Source organism: Cervus elaphus, chromosome 21 (genome assembly GCF_910594005.1).
Source record: "Cervus elaphus chromosome 21, mCerEla1.1, whole genome shotgun sequence".
In the NCBI taxonomy this organism is placed as follows: Eukaryota; Metazoa; Chordata; class Mammalia; order Artiodactyla; family Cervidae; genus Cervus; species Cervus elaphus.
The window spans coordinates 81,910,761-81,932,937 of record NC_057835.1 but is presented as its reverse complement, the minus strand read 5'-3'; the positions used below and the strand labels follow the sequence as shown (position 1 = coordinate 81,932,937).

Here is a 22,177-nt window from a genome sequence, read left to right as displayed (position 1 = left end):
TTCTCTCTTCCTGACGGAATGGTTGTGGTGGGAAGACTGGAAGAGACGTGGGAAACGCGGAGAAGCATACAAAGACTTGCTGGCCTAGGAACCGCCACCCGCAGCTCCGCGCGTTTCCCGCCGGGCCGTGATGCGAGGCGGCCCCGGGTCCTGGCGGAAGCGCGGAGACGCCCCTCGGGAGCATGGCGGGTCTGTCCAGGGCGCCGCAGGTGAGGCGGCGCTCCCGGCGTGGCGGGCTTCCTCACTCTGGCGGGAGGCGGCCGGAGTTGGCGCCGCCGAGGCGGATGGGGAGCCAGGCCCCTAGGCCCGGAGATAAAGCACAGACGAGGGTCGCAGCTGACCACCACTTCGTGTAGTGCTCTCGGTGCCCCTACTTCGGTGTTTTTATTCAGCCCTTCTCTGGTCTCCCCTCACCCCGGAGCGGTGTTAGGGGGACAGTCAGGGAGCCAATAAGATGGATCTCATAGGGCACTGTAGACAGTTTGAGCAAAATAAGGGCCGCCTTGCGGGGGCGGGGGTGGGGGGGGCGGTTGAGGTTTGGGCTTCACTGGTGGCTCAGCTGGTAAAGAACCCGCCTGCCAATGCGGGAGACGCGGGTTCGATCCCTGGGTTGGGAAGATCCCCTGGAGGAGGAAATGGCAACCCACTCCAGTCTTCTTGCCTGGAGAACTCCCGTGGACAGAGGAGCTTAGAGAGCTACAGTCCATGGGGCTGCAAAGAGACAGACACGACTGAGCTATTGAGCACAGGTATATATGGGCTTCCCTGGGGGCTCGGACGGTAAAGAATCCGTCTGCAATGCGGGAGACCTGGGTTTGATCCCTGGGTTGCGAAGATCCCCTGGGAAGTGTTGCGGCCTGGAGAATCCCATGGACCGTATAATCCATGGGGTCAGAGAGAGTCAGACACGACTGAGCGACTTTCACTTCGGAGGGTTTTGAACCAAGTAGTAACCTCATCTGGCTTAAGTGTTAAAAGGAGTACCAGACTGCTGAGTTAAGAAGGAATTGTTTAGAAATGGGAATTGGTGGACAGAAGCAAAGAATCTGTTTGAAGGCTACCGCAATAACCCAGGCTAGACATGCCTGTGGCGCGGACCAGGCCTAGTTGCTGTGTAGAGTTGGAAAGTGGTCATGCTCCATGTGAAGGTGGAACCAGTGAGATTTCCAGAAGGACTAAGTGTGACCGACAGCAGCAGAAAAAAACCAAGGACTAATCCAAGGTTTTTTTGTTTCAACAACCGGAGAGACCTTCCATCAACTGAGATAGGGAAGGCTGGGACTGAAGCAGGTTTCAGAGGAAGAGCAGGGTTCGGTTTTGGATATGTTGCTGTAAGATGCCTCTTAGCCTAGCCCTGCCCCAGGTGAGATTCCGTCCTTGAACTCTTTGTTACCTGCCCCTGATGAAGGAGATACAGGAATTAAAATTAACCATTAAAAAGAATTGTAGCCGTTGGACATTGTGGCAGCATTTTAATTGCCTTATCAAGGTTTTTTTTTTTTTTTTCCTATCTGAGCATTGGTCTGCAATGGATTGGGGAAAAACTGGTCTTCAGATACATATAATTTTAAAAAACACTGTAGTGTATATGCCAGGTGGGCAGTTGAATACAAGTGTATAGTTCAAGGGGCTTCCCAGGTGGCTCAGTGGTAAAAAAAATCAGCGTGCTGATGCAGGAGATGCAGGGATGGTGGGTTTGATCCCTGGGTGGGGAAGATCCCCTGGAAATGGCAACCCACTCCAGTATACTTGCCTGGAGAATCCCATGGCCAGAGAAGCCTGGCAAGATGCAGTCCATAGGGTCTCAAAGAGTTCCAGAGTTAGGAAAAGAGGTCCAAGCTGGAGATGTAAATTAGGTAATCATAAGCATGCAAATGGCCTGGATGAAGTCTTTGAGGAAGTAAGAAAAGAAAAGGAGGACCAAGAACAGTTGTGGAACATCCCAGCCTTTCAGAAGCAAGAGAAAGAATCTGCATGATGGATGGATGGGGATAGACAGTGGCGTTCAACACCCAGGAGAGGGGAATGATCAACCGTATCAAAGAATTGACTGAGGGGTTTCAGAATGTGAAGGTCATGGTAACTTTGGCAATAGTGTGCTGCTGGTGGGTATGGGAAGACAAAAGCCTGGGTGGAGTAGGTTGAAAAAACCATTGTTTCGGTTGTTGTTTACTCCCTACGTTGTGTCAACTCCTTTGCGGCTCCATAGTCTGCAGCCCGCCAGGCTCCTCTGTCCATGGGATTCTCTAGGCAAGAATACTGGAGTGGATTGCCATTTCCTTCGCCAGGGGATCTTCCCAACCCAGGGATTGAACCCCTATCTCCTGCATTGGCAGGCGGATTCTTTACTGCTGAGCCACCAGGGAAGCCCTGAAGAATGAGGAGAGATAAATTTGGAGTAAAGACAACTCTTTGCAAGAGTTTACTGCAAAAAAGAGGAAAGAAATGAGGCAGTCACTGGTAAAGAATGGAAGTCAGGAGCAGCTTTTCTTGTTTTCTTAACTTTATTATGGATAATCACAATCAGATATTAAAGTAGATTATCACCCAATTTCGGAGGGCTCACAGTCAGTATCATTTAATCTGTACCTCATTCACTTCTTATTTCATCAGTAAATGTTTTCAATATGTGCTTTATAAGATAAAGATTTTTTTTAAATCCCATTACCATTTATCAAAGCTAAATGAAAATTTCATAGTGATTCCTTAATATCAATATTCAGTATATGTTCACATTTCCAATTTTCTCACATATATATTATATAAATATTAATACAGAATATTTTTATGGTTTTTTTCTTTGGAAAGGGATCCAAAGTATAGTAAGCTGCTGAGTTGTTTTTTTTTTTTTTAAGTCTCTTAATAATGGGTTCCTATCCTATCTTTTTTCTTTGCAATTTATTGAAGAAACAAGATTGTCCTGCAGACAATTGAATTTTTTTTTTTTTTTTAGTTCATATGCTGAGAGAGATATGGAAAGTATGTGGGCTAGAAGCTCTCCTTATTTGCAAAGAAAAGGGTCATCTGTGTAAAAAAGGGAATTTACAAAAAGTTACTGAAACTGATAAATGCAAGGTTGCAGTATATAAGACCAAAATATAAAAATGAAGTGTATTTCTGTATACTAGCAACAATCAGAAATTTAAATTAAAAATGCAATACCCTTTACAGGGGCATCAAAACATGAAATAGAGGTAAACCTGACAAGATGTACAAGGGGAATGGGATGGAGACTAGAAAAATGAGTACAGGAAAACACAGATGGGTAAGCAGTTGTACTGATTTGAGGTTTGTGATGGTTAAATTTAAGATAAAACCAGCCAGCCTAGTTGTATCAATTTTTTCCAACATTGTTTGGCAGCTTGTGTATATCCATAGACAAAGGATCTGATCAAGATCTTTCTGGCCTGAAATTTTCCTAGAGTTTGAAGGCAGTGTCAGACACTGCAGAAACACTGCGGCAGCCTCAGATGTCTGTCTAAGGCAGTTTTTGAAATTTAAGTTTATTCAGTATCATCTGTCTGTACTTTTCCAGCTTCCTTTCTGCTAGTTCCCTGGTGGCTCAAATGGTAAAGAACGGGCCTGCAATTCAGGAGACCTGGCTTCAGTCCCTGGGTGGGAAAGATTCTCTGGAGAAGGGAATGGCTACCTACTCCAGTATTCTTGCCTGGAGAATCCCATGGACAGAGGAGCCTGGTGGGCTACAGCCCACGGGATCGCAAAAAGTCAGACACAACAGCTACGAACACTTTTTCAAACTTTCTTTCACTAGGGTTAAACTCCTGAGTAGTCATCAGTTTCTAACTGGCCACTCTTCTCTCAGTGTAATGCATCTTCTGATCTCCAGGTATTTTTGAAGACTTTCAGAAACAACTTCTGCTTTCATTAAGAGCTTCTCAGTATCCCTCCAGTCTATTGTACGTGGTACGAAAAATACAAAATGTAAAAGGAAATAATATCTTTGAAATGTTTTTAATAAAGCATAATCCATACTGCTAATAGAAAAGCAGGCAGGAAGAATAACTGCATTAATCTCCACAGAAGAATGAGGAAAGATCCCCTTTTCCAGAAATAGAAAATGAAAAAAGTTATCTAACGATGGGATCTTTTTCATAGTAATTATTGACATTAACTATGGATTATGTGCAATGGTATATAATAACAAACTCAGGTGTTCCCCTTTAATGAGAATTTTCTTTGTTTCCTCTTCCGTCTCTTAAGCAATGGGCCACTTTTGCCCGAGTTTGGTATCTCTTAGATGGGAAAATGCAGCCCCCTGGAAAGCTTGCTGCCCTGGCATCGGTTAGACTTCAAGGATTGCATAAGCCTGTGTACCATCAACTGAGTGAGTATCATTTTAGACCTGTCGGTAAATGCAGTTTTCATGTGAGGATAGAATTTTGAAGAGGTTGGCTGGACTGCTGCAAGGATCTCTTTTTTTTTTTCCCTTGAAGATCCCTTATTCCATCTTTGCCAAACTCCTGTTGGGGCACTAAAATGAATTTTGCTTCTTCATAGCAAAACTGCATAGACCATTTCACCTGAAACAGCCCCATTTTATGCCATTGTCCCAGCAAAATTATCAGTAGCTCTTCCTTTCACTCTCAGAAATGTCCTGACTTGGACTTGAAACGCTCACTCTTCAGCATGTCTCTTCATGTGGCAACATGCGTTTCAATAGAGAGCTTTTGAAAATACACAGATAAGCTTGCCCTCTCTTGGAAAGACTCTTTCCTTCAGAGAGATATATAGAGCTAACTAGGTATGGAAAGTTATTTTTCACTATTTTGAGTTAATAAATTTGCTTTTCCATATCCTTTTTTCAAAACAAATGGTTGCTTTCGTACTGAAAGCCTTCCACTTAGCCCAGGAAGTTTTGATTGACTTCATTTTCTTAGGCACTCCCTGTCCACCCTGCAAGGCCGAGTATCAGTTCTTACCCTTCATCTTGCTTGGCCTGTCAACAATGCTTTTTGCAACTGGTCAGAGTTTTAACTTTGTTTTGAAATATGAAATATACAAAGATGTGTATAGATAGATAGGGATGTATTCATCTATCCGTATATAAATATAATATTTTTAAAAAAATTAATAGTAATGATGAAATAAATATCCATTCACTCAGCACTTCGGTAGTTTACCTCCTTTTTTGTTTCTTACACACAACATTGCTATCAATATTCTTGTACCATTTTTCCAGGGCACATGTGGAAGAGTTTCTCTGAGGTCTGTCTGTAGAACAGGAATTACTGGGTTCAGAGATACACAGGAACCTAGTCAGTCTTTATATGCAGATGTTTTCATTATTCCTCATCTGAGTAACATTCTACTTTGGTAGCTGGGAAGTGCTCTGTGGTTTTAATTTGCATTTTCCTAATTGCACGTGGAGTTCAGTATCTTTTCATTTATATATTGGCCTTTTTGTCATTTCCCATTCTGTGAAATGTCTGCATTTCTTCCCTTTTTTCCACTGGTTTATTAGTCTTTTACTTTTTTTCTAACTTGTCGTATAAAAATTTTCACAATTTCAGAAAAGGTCAAAATAGTACGGTGAATTTCTCTATATCCACCTAGGTTACACAGTATTTTACCATGTTGTTTTTACTCAATCATTTGAAAGTAAATGACTGATAATCAGTATATCTCCCCCTAAATACTTCAGTGTATGTCTCCTAAGAATAAAGATATTCTCCAGTGTAACCTAAATGTCATTATCACACCTAAATACTAACTTTTATAGCCCTTCCTGTACATATGGCCATCATTTGTAATATTGTTTTTCCGGGAAACTGTATGTCAGTTTTTAAGTAAACATGTTTATAATGTTTATAAGCACATAAAACATACATAATAAATGCTTGTTAAACCAATAAATGTTAGAAAAACACTTAAAACAACATATTTGTAAATTGAAAACTGCTTGCAGTTTAAGTTTTTTGTGTTTTTTTTTTTTTTTGCAGTGTAAGTTCTGATTTTAGTGACATCTTAGGGACATGAAAAGTCCAAACTTCTGTCGATAAAAGTCGAATATTAAATACAGTGAAACAAAAATACAATTTAGTCTTTAAAAAGTAAATTTCTAATTTCCTGGAAAAGCTATCCTCCATTCCTAGGAAAGGACGGCCTGCCAGAAAGTCTCATCTATTCTGGCAGAATGTTTGCTGTGCAGTACGTGAGGAGTGCTTTTGCAGTGATGACTTACATGTAAGGAAGCAGAACTTTAAATCAGTGGATGGTTAGTGCTGTATTTGAAAAAGAATTATGTGGCTACTGCTGATTCCATCTTCTCCTAAGTTTTGTGAAAGGAGCACGTTCTTCTAATTCCATGGCATTTCCATCTTGACCCAAACCACAGTTTGCAAAAGAAAAAAAATAACCATATAAATGGAAAGTTGGCTTGCCACAGCATCTCACCAAGCCCAGTGGGCCTCTGTATGTTCAGATATGTGAGTATACAATCTTTGAACCACTTTACACGCACTGCCTTCTAATTAGAGCTCCCCTCCTGAGCTGGGGACGCGGAGCTTTCCCAACAGTTTATTTCTCACTGATGAATGAAAGGGGAGGGCCCTTGGTGATTTCTGGATTATGACTTACTCTTCATGAGAACGCCGTTCTTTTCATTGTCCACAAGTTAATCAGTTGAGGAAGACTATAAGCATTTAAAAGAAGCAGAGGGAAACCTTTCTTCAGCATTATCTGAAGTTATCAGATCATCTTAAAATATTTCTGGTGCATGTGGAATGAAATCAAATAAAAGTCTCACACAGTTCTTAAAAGTTATATTGTGAATGTTAGCAATTCAAACACAATTCAAACAATTCAACTAATCTAATCTCTAGTATTCTGTTTTGCATTATTTATTTAAATCTTTTAAGAATTTGTTAGGGAAAAAAAAGTTTAAAATGCTCTTCTTAAAGTTACCCAACTAAAGTATTTTTCTTTCTTACTATTGAGTTGAGTCAGTCTGTTTCAGGTGTTAACAATGTCATTTAAATTTCACAGTGTTAATCACACATTTGTTCTTCAGCTCACTCCTAGAACATCGTCATACAGAGCACTGAAGGTTTTCGCTCCCGGTTATATCTAGAATACTTGCCTTTTTCAGAAGTGAATATTTACATGCCAGCAGTAGACTGGGACAACACCCCTTGTTCCTATCACAATGTCTTTATACTCAGTGGATTTTGTGGTAACTTCCATGATCATCTGTCACATTAGCCATGCGGAAGTTCAGGGATACTAAAGGAAGAAAAAAAAATTGAAGTAGGCATTTGGATGTTTGTGCATCAGGCTGGAAACAAGCATAAATACCAAAGCCAAACTTCTGTTATTTATCACTGATTTGGAACGGCTGTTTTTCAGACATTCTCAAATCAAATCCTGTAAGAAGATCAGATAGAAAAGCAGTGCTCTATGTCATGAAGGAGGGAGAAGACTGTGGATCCATGATGAGACCTTAGATTTCCTGACATAAATCTTTGAGTTTTCCCCTTGATTGAATTAGTTTGAATTTTATTTGGCCATTTAACTTAGCCCATTATTATAAAAAGAAATCAAATAAGGTTAGAAATCTAAGGTGATAAATTTTTGTAAATAAACTCAATTCCTATTTCTGAAAACTGTTTACCAAACTTTATTTTTTTTCCAGTTTGAAAGATATTTAACTAGTTAAATGTGATTGGAAAAAACCTTGGGTTAGTAGTTAAGCATGAGAGCATAATACTCTATTCTCTGAATTTGAAATGAGTAACAATTGTGATGTTTTACATTTGTTTCCAATTTACCTATTGGTAAAACATACCTTTTTTCATCTTTATGCATATTGTTTTCATTTTCTCTTTTATTTTTAAGGGGAAATTTTATTAGATAGTTAAAAGTGGTGAAGTGTAATTGTTATTAAAGTGTAATTATTACATTTTAACGAAGTGTAATCATTAACGGTGAAAGACAATAAAAGTAACAGTAGTTTGCCTTTCAAAGGCCTATTGTTATTGGCTTCTTTCCGGAATTCTCTTTTACCTTCCAGTGTTGAGATTTTCCGAATGTCTAGCCAACTCCTCTATGCTTAGATGTTATGTAAAAGAAAAACATCAGTCTGTTCAAGGATTTTGATGTTGCACTGACATGCTTTATATTCACTGATGTGTTCTTTGGACTTTGGAAAGCTTTGTAAATAACCAAGCACACTTTTTCTTAAAGTCAAGATTTTTCAACCAAAATCCTTTTTTTCTTTCTTTGTTCTTTTAAATCCAGGTGACTGTGGGGATCATGTTGTCATAGTGAACACAAGGCACATTGCATTTTCTGGAAACAAATGGGAGCAAAAAGTATACTCCTCACATACTGGGTAAGATAATGCTTTTGTCAGGGAAGATAGGCAGGGGAAATGTATCACTTTAATATTATTGATTATATTTCAAAGAAATTTAAGGAACTTCCCTGGTGGTCCAGTGGTTAAGACTGCACTTCCACTGCAGGGGCACGGGTTCAATATGCGGTTGGGGAACTAAGATCTCACGTGGCACAACCAAAAAATAAAAATAAATAATATTGAAAGAAAAAGAAACTTAAGAAAACACCGATTTTGTTCGTGATGCATGTGTGATTTACTCAATTAGAAAACCACAAAATTGTACCAGATCCTTGTAATTGCCCGAGGCTATTGGTTTTTCCTGAGAGTACTTGTCATGTTAACCTCGGTGATCTAGATTTCTCTCATTGTTTAGTCAGTCTTCTCATTTCTTTCTGCTTCCTCTGATTCCTCTTACTGCTGTTTCCGGAAGTGTCTTGAACGTCTAAAATGCATGAGAGGTTGAAAGAATGGTGAGGAGAATCCCCAGTTGGAAAGACACCTTTATACCTGCCCACAGCATCCCTGTCAGATTACAGATCTGCCTGTCTTTGAGCAGTAGCAGTCTCCTAGCTCCTGAGGCAACCCATTCATTTTGCCTTTGACATGGTCTAAGTTTTGGAAAGATCTCAGTGCTGTTAAGTCATCAACTGTCTTTCTTCAGCTTTCATAACGGCCTTTTGTTGCTGTTGTCAGTCGCTCAGTCGTGTCCGACTCTTTGCAACCCCATGGACTGCAGCACACAGGGCCCCCCCATCCTTCACCGTCTCCTGGAGCTTGCTCAAACTCAAGTCCACTGAGTTGGTGATGCCATCCAGCCATCTCGTCCTCTGTCCTCCTTTTTTGGACGGTGTAAAATTGTATCTTCCACATGACCTCCTTCAAGTAATTGTGAGACAGTGATCAGCACGTACTCACTGATTTGTCTTTCCTCTAGACTAAACACCTGTAGTTCGTGCGAAGTTCTTTATGTGACTTCCTTCAAATATGTCCATTATATCCTGCTCACTGTTCTCTGGGTGCCGTCATTACTTGTCAATATCTTAACTAAGTAACACTCCCCTGGCTCTGTCCTGATGGTTTTCTGGTGTAATGTGACTCCTCCATCTTCCAGTTATTCAGTCTTCTGTCGTAGTAGAGTGCTTCTTCAACGCTGTATCACTGTGTGCTGCACTGAGGTTACTCTCAGCTAAAACTCTTTAGGTCTTTTTCAGCCTTGTATCCTCCTGCCTGTGTGTTTCAGTTGCATTTTAATCTAGCTGTAGTACCCTAAGTTTACTCCATGTTAAATTTTATCTCCAGCCTTTGAAGATCTTTTGAGATCTGGATTATTTCAGGTAATGTGTTAGTTAAGCCCTCAGTTTCAGGTCATGTACAAATTTTATTAAGCATAATTTCTTCAATATCATGCAAGATACAGTTAGAAATATTGACCTTTCATTCTTGATCAAAATTATTTTATTTCCAAGTGCACCTTCATCTTAGACAAGCCAACTTTGAAGTTCCCATCTGTTTCTTTTTGTCTTTTGCCCAAGTAGGTCTTCAGTTCAGTTCAGTCGCTCAGTCGTGTCCAACTCTGTGACCCCATGAATCGCAGCACACCAGGCCTCCCTGTTCATCACCAACTCCCGGAGCTTACTCAAATTTATGTCCATCGAGTCAGTGATGCCATCCAGCCATCTCATCCTCTGTCGTCCCCTTCTCCTCCTGCCCCCAGTCCCTCTCAGCATCAGGGTCTTCTCCAATGAGTCAGCTCTCCGCATGAGGTGGCCAAAGTACTGGAGTTTCAGCTTCAGCATCAGTCCTTCCAATGAATATTCAGGACTGATTTCCTTTAGGATGGACTGGTGGGATCTCCTTGCAGTCCAAGGGACTCTCAAGAGTCTTCTCCAACACCACAGTTCAAAAGCATCAATTCTTCAGTGCTCAGCTTTCTTCACAGTCCAACTCTCACATCCATACATGACCACTGGAAAAACCATAGCCTTGACCAGACGGTGTTGGCAAAGTAATGTCTCTGCTTTTTAATATGCTGTCTAGGTTGGTCATAACTTTCCTTCCAAGGAGTAAGCGTCTTCTAATTTCATGGCTGCAATCACCATCTGCAGTGATTTTGGAGCCCAAAAAATTAAAGTCAGCCAGTGTTTCCACTGTCTCCCCATCTATTTCCCATGAGGTGATGGGACCGGATGCCATGATCTCAGTTTTCTGAATGTTGAGCTTTAAGCCAGCTGTCTCCCTCTCCTCCTCCACTTTGATCAGGAGGCTCTTTAGCTCCCCCTCACTCTGCGTGAGGGCGGTCCGTCTGCGCCTCCGAGCCCGTGACGTCTCCCGCGATCCTGGAGAATCACTCCTGCTTGTTAGCGGCCTTTGTCCTTTCCTATGCTTTCACGCCTTCATGAAATCTTTATCGAACAAAAATTAATTCACATTCATTTTTAGTCATTTTTACTTTTGGCAAAGTAAAATATATGTAAAACAAGTTTTATAAAATTTAGAGGCAATTGGGAAAGAAATAGGAAAATGAAAGATAACCGTGTGATAAAAGCAAAAAGTATTTTCTTCCCAGAGAGGGAGAATAGAGGACAATTATTTCTTGTTCTGAGGGTGAAGCTCCATGAAACAAATGAAAGAGTATCATTTGGAAAATTATCCATTTTTCTCAGCATACTTCTAAATTTGCTTTCTTAAATTTTATTCCTAAAACGTGGTTCTTTAAATCCTCTTCAAAATGTTTTTAAGTGTTGAAAGAAACCTGTAAAAGGAATCATATTTAGATCATTTTAAATTTCCTTTGCAGAGTCCACTGTCTTTACATTTTCTTTTTCCCTTCCTTGAAAATCATCTAGGCTTTTATTCATCCATTCAGTGTAATAATGAAGTCTTAAATCTGTATGTTGCTTTTGTTTTAAATTTCTTAAGCACTGTCACAAACACTTGCTTACCCAACTCTCACAAAACCTTCAGAGGCAGATGGGGCAGATACTGGCATTTTCCTTACCTGAGCGAACCCATAAATAAAGAGATGAAATGAGTTTCCTCATGTTATACTGGTTGCTGCTGGCAAAACCTTGATTCCAGACCTGGGTCTGGGGTATTCAGGTTACTAAGATCTCCAATAACTATCCCAAATATTTTTTTAATCTCCATTTTATTTATGATTTTGATCTCAACACAATGAAATATTTTGTTACTTAGAAGCAGCACATGAACTCCTGGTAATGGGAAATAGGAGCACGACCTGTTCAGAGCATTAAGTTGCCTTCAGGACCAAGTAGTCTACCACTCTTTTCCCCAGACCTGACCCCTAGCTTACTCACTTTGCCTAATTTTTTCAGGGAATGTGAAACACATTTTGGCACTTTGTTTTGTTTTGTTTTCCTTTCATTCAGGCAGAAATAAGCAACTGTGAATGTTTGAATGAAGAATGATGAGTGAACTTAAATCCCAACAGAAGTGTAGTTAGCCAGGGACTTCCGTGGTGATGCAGTGGATAAGAATCTGCCTGCCATTGCAAGGGACACAGGCTTCATCCTTGATCTGGGGAGATTCCACACGCCCGGGAGCAGCTGCTGAGCCCGCACTGGGAGCCTGCTGCGGCGCTGAAGCCCGCACACCTGGAGCCGGCGCTCCGCATCAAGAGAAGCCGGTGCCGCAAGGAGCCCGCGTGCCAGAGCAGCGCGTAGCCGCCCTTTGCCGCAGCTAGACAACTCCCACATAGAGCAGTGAGGACAGTGGGCAGCCTTCCCTTCTCCAGGGCATCTTCCCAACCCAGGGGTCGAACCCCGGTCTCCTGCGTTACGGGCGGATTCTTTACCAGCTGAGCCACCAGGGAAGCCCAGTGAAGACCTAGCACAGCCAATAAATAAATTAATTAGTTAATTTAAAAAATGGTTAGCTAAGAAGTTTCTTAGATGTGGAACTTTTTATGAAATTCGGTTCAGTCGCTCAGTTGTGTCCGACTCTTCGCAATCCCATGGCTGCAGCATGCCAGGCTTCCCTGTACATCACTACCTCCCAGAGCTTGCTCAAACTCATGTCCATAAGTTGATGATGCCATCCAGCCATCTCATCCTCTGTGGTCTCCTTCTCCTCCCGCATTTAATCTTTCCCAGCATCAGGGTCTTTTCCAGTGAGTCATTTCTTCGCATCAGGTGGCCAAAGTATTGAAGTTTCAGCTTCAGCATCAATCCTTCCAATGAATATTCAGGACTGATTTCCTTTAGGATTGACTGGATTTATAAAATAATGATTGCTAAATGTGACCACTTAATAGCATTTCATATAGCATAGTTACTGCTTAATTTTTAAGACATGATGAGTAGCATAGTTTCCAGAAGCAAGTATGTGTGTTAGTTGCTCAGTCGTGTCTGACTCTCTGCGACCTGTGGACTGTAGCTCATCAGGCTCCTCTGTCCATGGGATCCTCCGGGCAAGAATACTGGAGTGGGTTTCCATTTCCTCCTCCAGGAGAAACAAATGTAATTTCATAATAAAAATAGTTTTCATATTATAAGAGAATGTTCATTTCAAAGATACTGTCCCATCGCCTACTCTCAATTTTAACGTCTTTGTTTCTTTTAATAGCTACCCAGGTGGGTTTAATCAAGTAACAGCTGCTCAACTTCACCGGAAGGATCCAGTAGCAGTAAGTGTATTGTATTTTTTTATCATTATTTATCATCTGTGGAGAGACTGGTTCAGAAACTGGGTTTTCAGTCTTCCTTCTCTTCTAATGTAGCTAGCATTCAGGGTTGTGAGTTCTTCACTATAATTGTATCATACAAGTTTTGATAGGTATCAATAATATTTCATCATCCTGTATCTTTTCTAATTACTATTTAATATAGTTTGCATTTAGTTATAGAAGTTTAATGCTTTTCTTTTTAATTTCTTGACATCTGCATGATCACCTAGAATATATGATTGCTGAAAATGTTTTGGGGAGACAGATGTATGTATGTATATATGTTTATATTTTAATTATATCAAACATGCTAAGTATGTTGTTCCAATCTTATACTCTCACTATTTTTGTTATTCACTTTATTGATTATCTTAAAGAGTTATGTTAAAATCTCAATTATGGATTTATTAATTTTTCCTTGTAGTTCTATCAGCTTTTTCCCTTGTATGTTTTGAAGATTTAGGGTTAAATAAATTTAAATTTGGAATTATAATCTTCCTGAAGAATTGACCAGGTGTGTACTGAATTTATCTCCAATAGTGCTTTTTAACTTGTAGTCTATTCTTTTTATATATTGATACCGCCAAATCAACCTTTTTTAAAATTTTGACGCCTCATATACCATTTTACAGTTTATCTTTAAACTGAGCTAGATTTTATTTTTTTAAGTGGAGGAGAACTGCTTTACAATACTGTGTTGGCTTCTGCCACGTGTCATCGTGAGTCAGTCATAATTGCATGTGTTCCCTCCTTGAGCCCTCCTCCCGCCCGCACCCTGCCCCCTCGGGCATCACGGAGCCCTGAGCTGGGCTCCCCGTGTGACGGCGGCTTCCTCGGGCGTCACGGGGCCCTGAGCTGGGCTCCCCGTGTGACGGCGGCTTTATCGGGCGTCACGGGGCCCCGAGCTGGGCTCCCCGTGTGACGGCGGCTTCCTCGGGCGTCACGGGGCCCCGAGCTGGGCTCCCCGTGTGACGGCGGCTTCCTCGGGCGTCACGGGGCCCCGAGCTGGGCTCCCCGTGTGACGGCGGCTTCCTCGGGCGTCACGGGGCCCCGAGCTGGGCTCCCCGTGTGACGGCGGCTTCCTCGGGCGTCACGGGGCCCCGAGCTGGGCTCCCCGTGTGACGGCGGCTTCCTCGGGCGTCATGGGGCCCCGAGCTGGGCTCCCCGTGTGACGGCGGCTTCCCGCCAGCTGCCTGTGTCTCACACCTGCCGGTGCAGGAGGCATAGGTGGCCCCTGGGTGGGGAAGAGCCCCTGGAGGAGGGAATGGCCACCCGCTCCAGTGTTGTTGCCTGAGAAATCCCGTGACAGGGGCGCCTGGCGGGCTGCCGTCCGTGGGCTCACAGAGGGTTGGGCCTGACTCAGCGCCTGAACAGGGGGTGTGTGTCGGCACTCCTTCCTCCGTCCGCCCCCTCTGCTTCCCCCGCTTTGTCCACACGCTGACCTAGATGTTATTTTCTTTCTCCTCCCCTTCTTGCTTTCTTTTGGACTGACTGAGTTCGTTTGTTAGAAGTCTAAATAAGATTAATCAATAGTTTCACTTTCCTCAAAGTCAAGTCAAGGCCTTTAGAAGATATTTAATACCCCTTCTCCCTCTCAGTCTGTATGTTTTCTCTGTTCAGGATTGTTCAAAAACCCTTCCAGATGGACATTCTTGTTCCCATTTTTTAATACTGTTACTGGTTTTTTTACGATCTTCTTTGCTTGCAGTCTTATAACTCGGAGCAGTGTCCCCTTAGAAGTACGGCTCACTGACATGCCCGTCATAACAGTCTCTTGAACGGTGAACTCCCCTTTTCTGTTTGTAACTTTATTTTTACCTTCATTCTAAAAAATACTTTCGTGTATCTACACAATTCTAGGTTAACTTTTTTTTTTTTAGTTTTCTTATTTATTTTGCTTGAGGATTGGTTTCTTGTCTTCTGAAAATTTGTCAGCTCTTACATCTTTTAATACTAGTTCCCTTTATTCTCCATCCGCCCTCTCCCTTTGGAAGCTGACTGTATACATAGAAGACTGCCTCATTCCATCATGCACAGTTCTGTATCTCTCTTTTATGTTGTGTGTCTTCCTCGTATTTTATGTCTCTGTGCTGGATTGTCAGGAATTTCCTTAAATCTGTGTTCTTCTTCTCTGATTATCTTTTCACCAAGGTCTAATCTGATTAGCTCTTTTATTGAGATTCTAATTTCAGTTGTTGTATTTTTTTCCTTTTCTGGAAGCTTTTACTGTTTGTTTCTTTCTCAGTTTGCGAGTCAGTTTTGATAGTCTTCTGTTCTTTTGTCATACCTTGGTTCTCTCTTACATTTCTTTAAGCATATTAAACATAATTCTTAGCATTTATATCTGACTGATATTTGTGGGTCCTTGTGGGTCTGCAATTTATTGTTTCTGCTCAGGGTGCTAGGAAAGTACATGTACCTTGGAACTTCATCTCTGAGAGTTCTTGAGACCTATGTTAAAAATTAATTTCTTCAGAAAAGATATACTTAGCTTTTGGCTGGTGCCTGGGGATATACGTGTATACACACACACCCCAACCTAAGATCCCTTTAAGCTATACTTTCAGCTTCTGGAATTTGATCCCCGTAAAATGGGTGAATTTGGGGCCTGAAAACCTTACAAGATCAAGTTCATAGTTAGCAGTTACCTATCAAGAAAGACTTATGTTTCCCTTTCCACACTCAGCACCCTGAATACTGCCTTTCTGCTGGGCCCCAGGGGATCCAGGTGTGTGGGGGCATCTTGATCCTGCCTGCAGACCTCACATTCGTGGCCCTCTTCCCAAGCCCCGTGCCGAGCGGACACCCCAGAGCAGATGCCAGCCCAGGATGCGCTTTTTCTTGCTCTTCCTATTTTTGTCCTCTAGTCAGTTCCGTCCTTTAGAAATATTTAAAAAAACAGTATTACTGACTTCATTAATGTTTGTTTATTATGTATCACTAGAGTTCTGTACTGAGAGATGTTCCAAATCCAAGTGCTCATTCTCAGTATTGATTTTAAAAGCAGAGTCTCCTGTTGCCCTTTCACAGTTTTACTTTTTTCTTCCTTAACTCTTGATAACCCAGTCTTTGAATTGTTCTCTTGGATTTGGTAGTGTTTTCCCCATTCAAAGGTGTTTTAGCTTTTTATTTAAATGAGCAAACTGTTAAGTTTTGAAGATACTCCTTTTTATTTTCCTAAAATGATGAATAAAAATAAATGTCTGTTGTCAGAATGCAACCATTTGTTTGGTGTTCAGTTCAGTCGCTCAGTCGTGTCCGACTCTGCGACCCCATAGACTGCAGCCTGCCAGGCTTCCCTGTCCATTACCTATTCCTGGAGTTTACCCAAACTGATGTCCATTGAGTTGGTAATGCCATCCAGCCATCTCATCCTCTGTCGTCCCCTTCTCCTCCTACCTTCAATCTTTCCCAGCATCAGGGTCTTTTCCAATGAGTCAGCTCTTCGCATGAGGTGGCCAAAGCATTGGAGTTTCAGTTTCAGCATCAGTCAGTTCTTTCAATGAATATTCAGGACTGATTTCCTTTAGGATTGACTGGTTTGATCTCCTTGCGGTACAAGTATTGTCTAAAATTTTCTTGGTTAAAGGTAGGGGAAGAGCTGTGTTTATTACTGACATAATATTTAGAAGTTCCATACTTTGCTGTGTATTTTTACTTCTTTATCATTCAAATCTGTTTTATAAAAACATGCTCAAGAATTGTTTTTTTAATTTTTAGATTATCACGGATCAAATATAGTATCCTATTTTGACTTAATATGGACTGCATATAATACTAGTGAAAAGTTGTTACGGCCGCTGCTAATATATACCATAACTTTTACAACAAATTACAGTTTTAATACTTTATATTTTTAAATGTCTTTAAAACTAGTTTCTAGTTTGTTCAGGTATGCTAAATATACACTAGGAGGCAGTACAATCCAACTTTTGATGTTAAGAATTTGGCTTCGGATAGCATTTGTAGAAATTATTTCAAACTATTTTTTATGAACAGAGATTGAAATGCATTATGAAATATTTGATGATGGCTTTAAGTCTTAATTTTGACTGTGTTTTAAAAAAAAAAAAAATGGTTTCTTAAGAGGTCAGTTATTTTACCACCAATTCAAATGCTCAGTGTTTTTCGGGAACAATAAAGTACATTGATTAATACATTTGATAGTAGGTTTTAAAATATTTTTCAATATATTTTTGTGATTATGTAGCAGATCTTTAATTCTAAACTCAAGTAAATGCATTGATTCAGCCCTTTCTTCGTCTGTCATACATTTCAGTTTGCTTAAGAGTCTCTGTGCTCTTGCATTTTTCTTCTAATATGGTTCCTTTCTCATATTCATTCCCTCTCCTATAGTTTATAAAGATATTTTTTGTGAAACAAATATCATATGCCCTGGGTTCAGACTCTATTAGGAAGGTCTTTAATGTTTGTTAGCCCTAGCCCGTTCTGTCTTTCTCATTTTCTGGGTTCCTCAGAGTTCGCGCTTCAGTCTGTATAGCTGGAATTGCTCGATTGCATGTTCAGGGGATGTCACATCTTTTTGGGTGTGTTTGTATGTCTGTCATCTTTTTCTCTCACCTGGCAGTTTGTAACCGTTTCATACTTTTCAGCTTTCTTTAATTGTTATGTTTGCATTTTTAAATAAGGTGTATTTTAAAAATACCAACTTGTTAATTCAAGTAAATAAAACTAATTTTTTTAACATGGAAACCAAATACCAAGAAACCCTGCTAATGTAATAAACTGGCTGTTAGGATGTTCAGAAGATACAATGACTTGCTAATCCAGACAGGATGCTAAGTAGTCTTAGCATTGTCACTTTCTACTAAAGACTTCTAAAACTTTAAAAATTTTAAAGACTGTTATCAGTGCTACTCAATAGAAATTTCTGCTCTAATGAAAACATTCTTTGCGCTATCAAATATAGTAACCACTAGTCACCTGTGGCAAGTTGACCACTTGAAATGCAGCTTATATAATTCAGGCACTGAATTTCTAATTGCTTTTAATTTTAACAATATAAAGTCTCTAGAATGTAAAGCCTTAACAGCACTAACATAGAAAATAGATGGGAAATATATGTGGGGTGGTGTTAGCATTTGTATATGTTGAGGTTTTGTAGTCTGATTTGATGAGAAAATAAAAGGATAAGGAAATCCTCTACAGTGCAGTCCTATTGTAACATGTACTGTCTCAGTGGGTTTAGTTTAATACATGCCAAATTATATTCTTGAAATATGAGTGCAGATGAAAAAAAATCATTGACTCTCCAGATGTCTGTGAGTAGTTTCATGAAGCTCGTGCGGGGTATCTGTACTCACTACATGCCAGGAGGCCCATGGGAAATCATAGAGCACAAGGTGAGACTGTGTGACTTTCTGCTGACAAAATATACGCAGAGCCACACTCGGGACAGCAGTGAGGATGACCTTGGGCTTCCCTGGAGGTCAAGTGTTTATGAATCCGCCTGCCAGTGCAGGGGACTCGGGTTTGATCGCTGGGCTGGGAAGACCCCACGTGCCGGGGGACAGCTAAGCTCGTGTGCCACACCGCTGAGCCCGCGGGCCCTAGAGCCCGTGCTCTGCACCAGGAGAAGCCACGCACCGCAGGCAGAGAGAAGCCCCTCCTTGTCTCGGCTGGAGCGAGCTCGGGAGCAGTGAGAGAGACCCAGCACAGCCAGAGGCTCAGACAGCAGGTGAACCGTGAGGGCGGCCTTCACGGGGAGGGGAGCAACCACAGGAAGCTCGGGCTGCCCTCTTGGGAGCGGGTATGACAGGGCGACGGGGCTTGGTCTTCTTGATAAGTGACAGAGAGAAACGAGTTGTTAAGTGTGTTTGCATGTGTTACGTGTCTGTCCTGGGAGTAGGCCTACCTGGTTTGAGTTCCAGTACCATTTATTAGATATAGGAAATTAAGGTGGGCTCTGTAGCCTCACTGAATTTGTTTCCTCGTCTGTGAAATGGAACTTAGTAACATAAACAAGATAACAAGTCTAATGCAGTGACCCCTGCACACGTGCTAAGTTTTCAGTGAATGCTCACTGTTACCGTTGTTCTAGATTTGTGACTTACAGAGTCAGCCTCATGACGGTATGGTCAGGCTTAGTTCATTCATTGGCAGTCTCCTGATCACCCACCTGGGGAAATGGGATTAAACCTCCCTAGGATGTGCTGTAATCTGTATGTAATAGATTATTTGAGCCACAAGTTCTAGTATAAGCTTAGAGAATTTCTTCTTATTCCATCTAAAATCAACACATACACAGGTTTTCTTAATGTCTTCCTTTCTTTTTTTCCTTTGTCTAAATACAGATAAACAGATTTAAAAGAAGATAGTAATGTACAAAATAACAAAAGGTCTTTTTTATTGCTGCCACATATCTGCTTAGGTCTCAGTTTTGTTTCTTTCATATTCATATTGAGTCTTAGCCCACTGCTTTTCATCACTATCTCTTACTATGTTTATATTCCCATCACATGTTTCTTACTGAGTGCTCCGTGTATCTGTTTTTCAGATTGTAAAACTAGCTATTTATGGCATGCTGCCAAAAAACCTTCACAGAAGAACTCTGATGCAGAGGTTGCATCTTTTCCCAGATGAAGTAAGTAACCAAAGATCCTTTTTAAATTTTTAATTAAATATTTTCTCATTTTAAAATAATTGTTGTATTTGTTTTCAGTAATTTTATGTCGACTTTTGAAATAGTTTTTTGCATTTTATAGTGAATACACTACAAAAACAATTGCTTCTATTTTAAATTATAAAGTGAACCATCATTGAACTAAAAATCAAAAGTCTGTAAGTTCCATATTTTCATTTTAATAGCTACTTTCTTTGGAACAAGGAACTATAATTAGAGTCCCTGTTTAATTGAGGATACTCATAGGTAATTTCATGAACTACAAAAAAGTATGAATTCACTTTACTTTTTTGTGACCTGTATAACTTCTGTGAATCATAGATTAATAGCTTGGCTTTGATTGCTAATTATTTCCCATGCTATAACTTCAAAATACTTATTCGTACTCAGAACTTGTTCAGCTTAAAAGTACTTGAAAATAAAAAGACAGTTTTGTTCATAACTGTTATACCGGTATGAGTACTTAGCTTTTCTCTCTAGTGTAATATAAACACTGGAAGTTCCACATAAAATAGTTGAGTCCAGGCTCTGGAATCAGACTGTCTGGGTTTGAATACATGTCCTACCATTTACTGACTTTCTGGCCGTTATTATCTCTGTTTTCTCATCCGGTAAATGGGTGTAGTAATTGTACCTTCATCATAAGATTGCTGTAAGAATTAGGTGAAATAACATTTTTTAGGTATTTAGACCAGGCCCTGGAACAGTAAGTACTAGTTGGTATCAATATTACAGGTTATAATTGTCCTTATAGTTCCTAGTAAAAGAATAATATAAACAGAAAAAGAGACACAGATGTACAGAACAGACTTTTGGACTCTGTGGGAGAAGGCAAGGGTGGGATGTTTCGAGAGAACAGCATGTATATTATCTATGGTGAAACAGACCACCGGCCCAGGTGGGATGCATGAGACAAGTGCTCCGGCCTGGTGCACTGGGAGGACCCAGAGGAATCGGGTGGGGGGGGGGGAGGTGGGAGGGGGGATCGGGATGGGGAATACATGTAACTCCATGGCTGATTCATGTCAATGTATGACAAAACCCACTGCAATGTTGCAAAGTAATTAGCCTCCAACTAATAAAAATAATTGAAAAAAAAAAAAGAATAATATAGAATTTATTCCAGAATATCGAGTTCTATCAACTATTCAAGGCACTTGCATGTTCTATTGTTAGCTTAAATAATGCATAAGTAAATTATTCAGACTTTTACTGAAGTGGCTAATTTATTAGCTTTGCTTTGTATGAATGAGTAGAATAATTTCCCCCTCTTCACTTTACCTCTGAGGTAACAAGCATGGGAGTAGTATCATCATGTAAGGATAAATGACCTTGGGCATGAAATTAAAAGAATTTTAAAACTGTTTCTGATTGTACTTTCACATATTTTTAGAAACCATGATTTCTAAAAGGGACAAAGAAAATAGTAATGTCATTTTTCCCAGTTATCAAGTTATAGGTTTCAGTATAAATTACTTAAATTATTTCAGTCTATAAAATAAACGAGCCCATTTCCCCAAAAATGGATTGCTAAATTTTCAAAAACTTGACAACACATTTTATTGTCACGGCCACGAGGAAACGCACTCAGACACTGCGGGTAGCAGTGCAAAGTGGTGCAACCCACAAGGAATGCAGGGAACCAGGCGACGGTTAGCAAAGACACGCACAAGGAGACTCTTGCTGGTCTAGCAGTCGCACTGACAGCAAGTTACCCTGAAGATGCGCACACACGAGACTATTGTTTCCATATTATCCATAATAGTAATGGAAATAAATGCTTATAGGAAATTGGCTAAATTATGCTATATCTATTCAGTTGAGTACTGTGCAATTATAAAAAAAGGAATGACAGATATCATTGTGACTGGATAAGTAATGCTTTCCAAGATATATTAAGTGAAAACAAGCAAGATGGAAAAGAGTATCGGTAGCATACTACCTTTTATATGTATTTATACATATGTATGTTCACAGACACATATATGAATATATCTTTTGGCATAAAGAAACACAGGAAGAATAAACAAGAAAATTAAGTTGGTTACTCACTAGATCAAGAGCACAAACATATGGAAGGGATTGGTAGGAAAGAGAATGAGCTTTTTGGAGAAAAGCCTTTTAGATTATTATAACTTTTTAGATTTTTTTTTATCATGTTAAGATTTTATATATTAAAAAAATAAAATGACAGCACCAACAGAAGTAAGCAGAACTCGTCTCCAGACTGTTTTCTAAGTGCTGCTCCATATTAAAAGGAATGTGATTCTTAGAGAAGTGTTGATTCTAGGTCTGGAACAAAAATAGAAGTTTATTTTGGAGTACACACATGCACAAGATTATTATTTCTGCATTGTTTATGATAGCAAATTAATAAGTAAAAGAAAGTGAGACAGAACTCAAAGGCCGATGGAGAGATATCCACACACAGGAGGCAACCTGAAGTGATGCCCGTGGAACAAACACAGGACTGTGTGAGCCTTGAAATGAATGG

General features: G+C 40.3%; 1 protein-coding gene across 3 annotated transcripts in view; it reads left to right on the top strand.

The window, feature by feature from the left end:
- Nucleotides 1-52: 52 nt before the first annotated feature.
- MRPL13 (mitochondrial ribosomal protein L13) overlaps nt 53-22,177 on the top strand; it is a 39,228-nt gene continuing 17,103 nt past the window's right edge. Inside the window, exons 1-6 of one of the 3 annotated variants that reach the window (XM_043879524.1) lie at nt 117-209; nt 1,245-1,363; nt 4,222-4,345; nt 8,257-8,350; nt 12,941-13,001; nt 19,558-19,644. In XM_043879524.1, coding sequence (XP_043735459.1) covers nt 1,337-1,363; nt 4,222-4,345; nt 8,257-8,350; nt 12,941-13,001; nt 19,558-19,644 — 393 coding nt within the window. In that variant the 5' untranslated portion in view covers nt 117-209; nt 1,245-1,336. Of the gene's footprint in view, nt 210-1,244; nt 1,364-3,171; nt 3,266-4,221; nt 4,346-8,256; nt 8,351-12,940; nt 13,002-19,557; nt 19,645-22,177 lie in introns of those variants that run through there. The other 2 variants (XM_043879523.1, XM_043879522.1) reach the window with 2 other exon arrangements.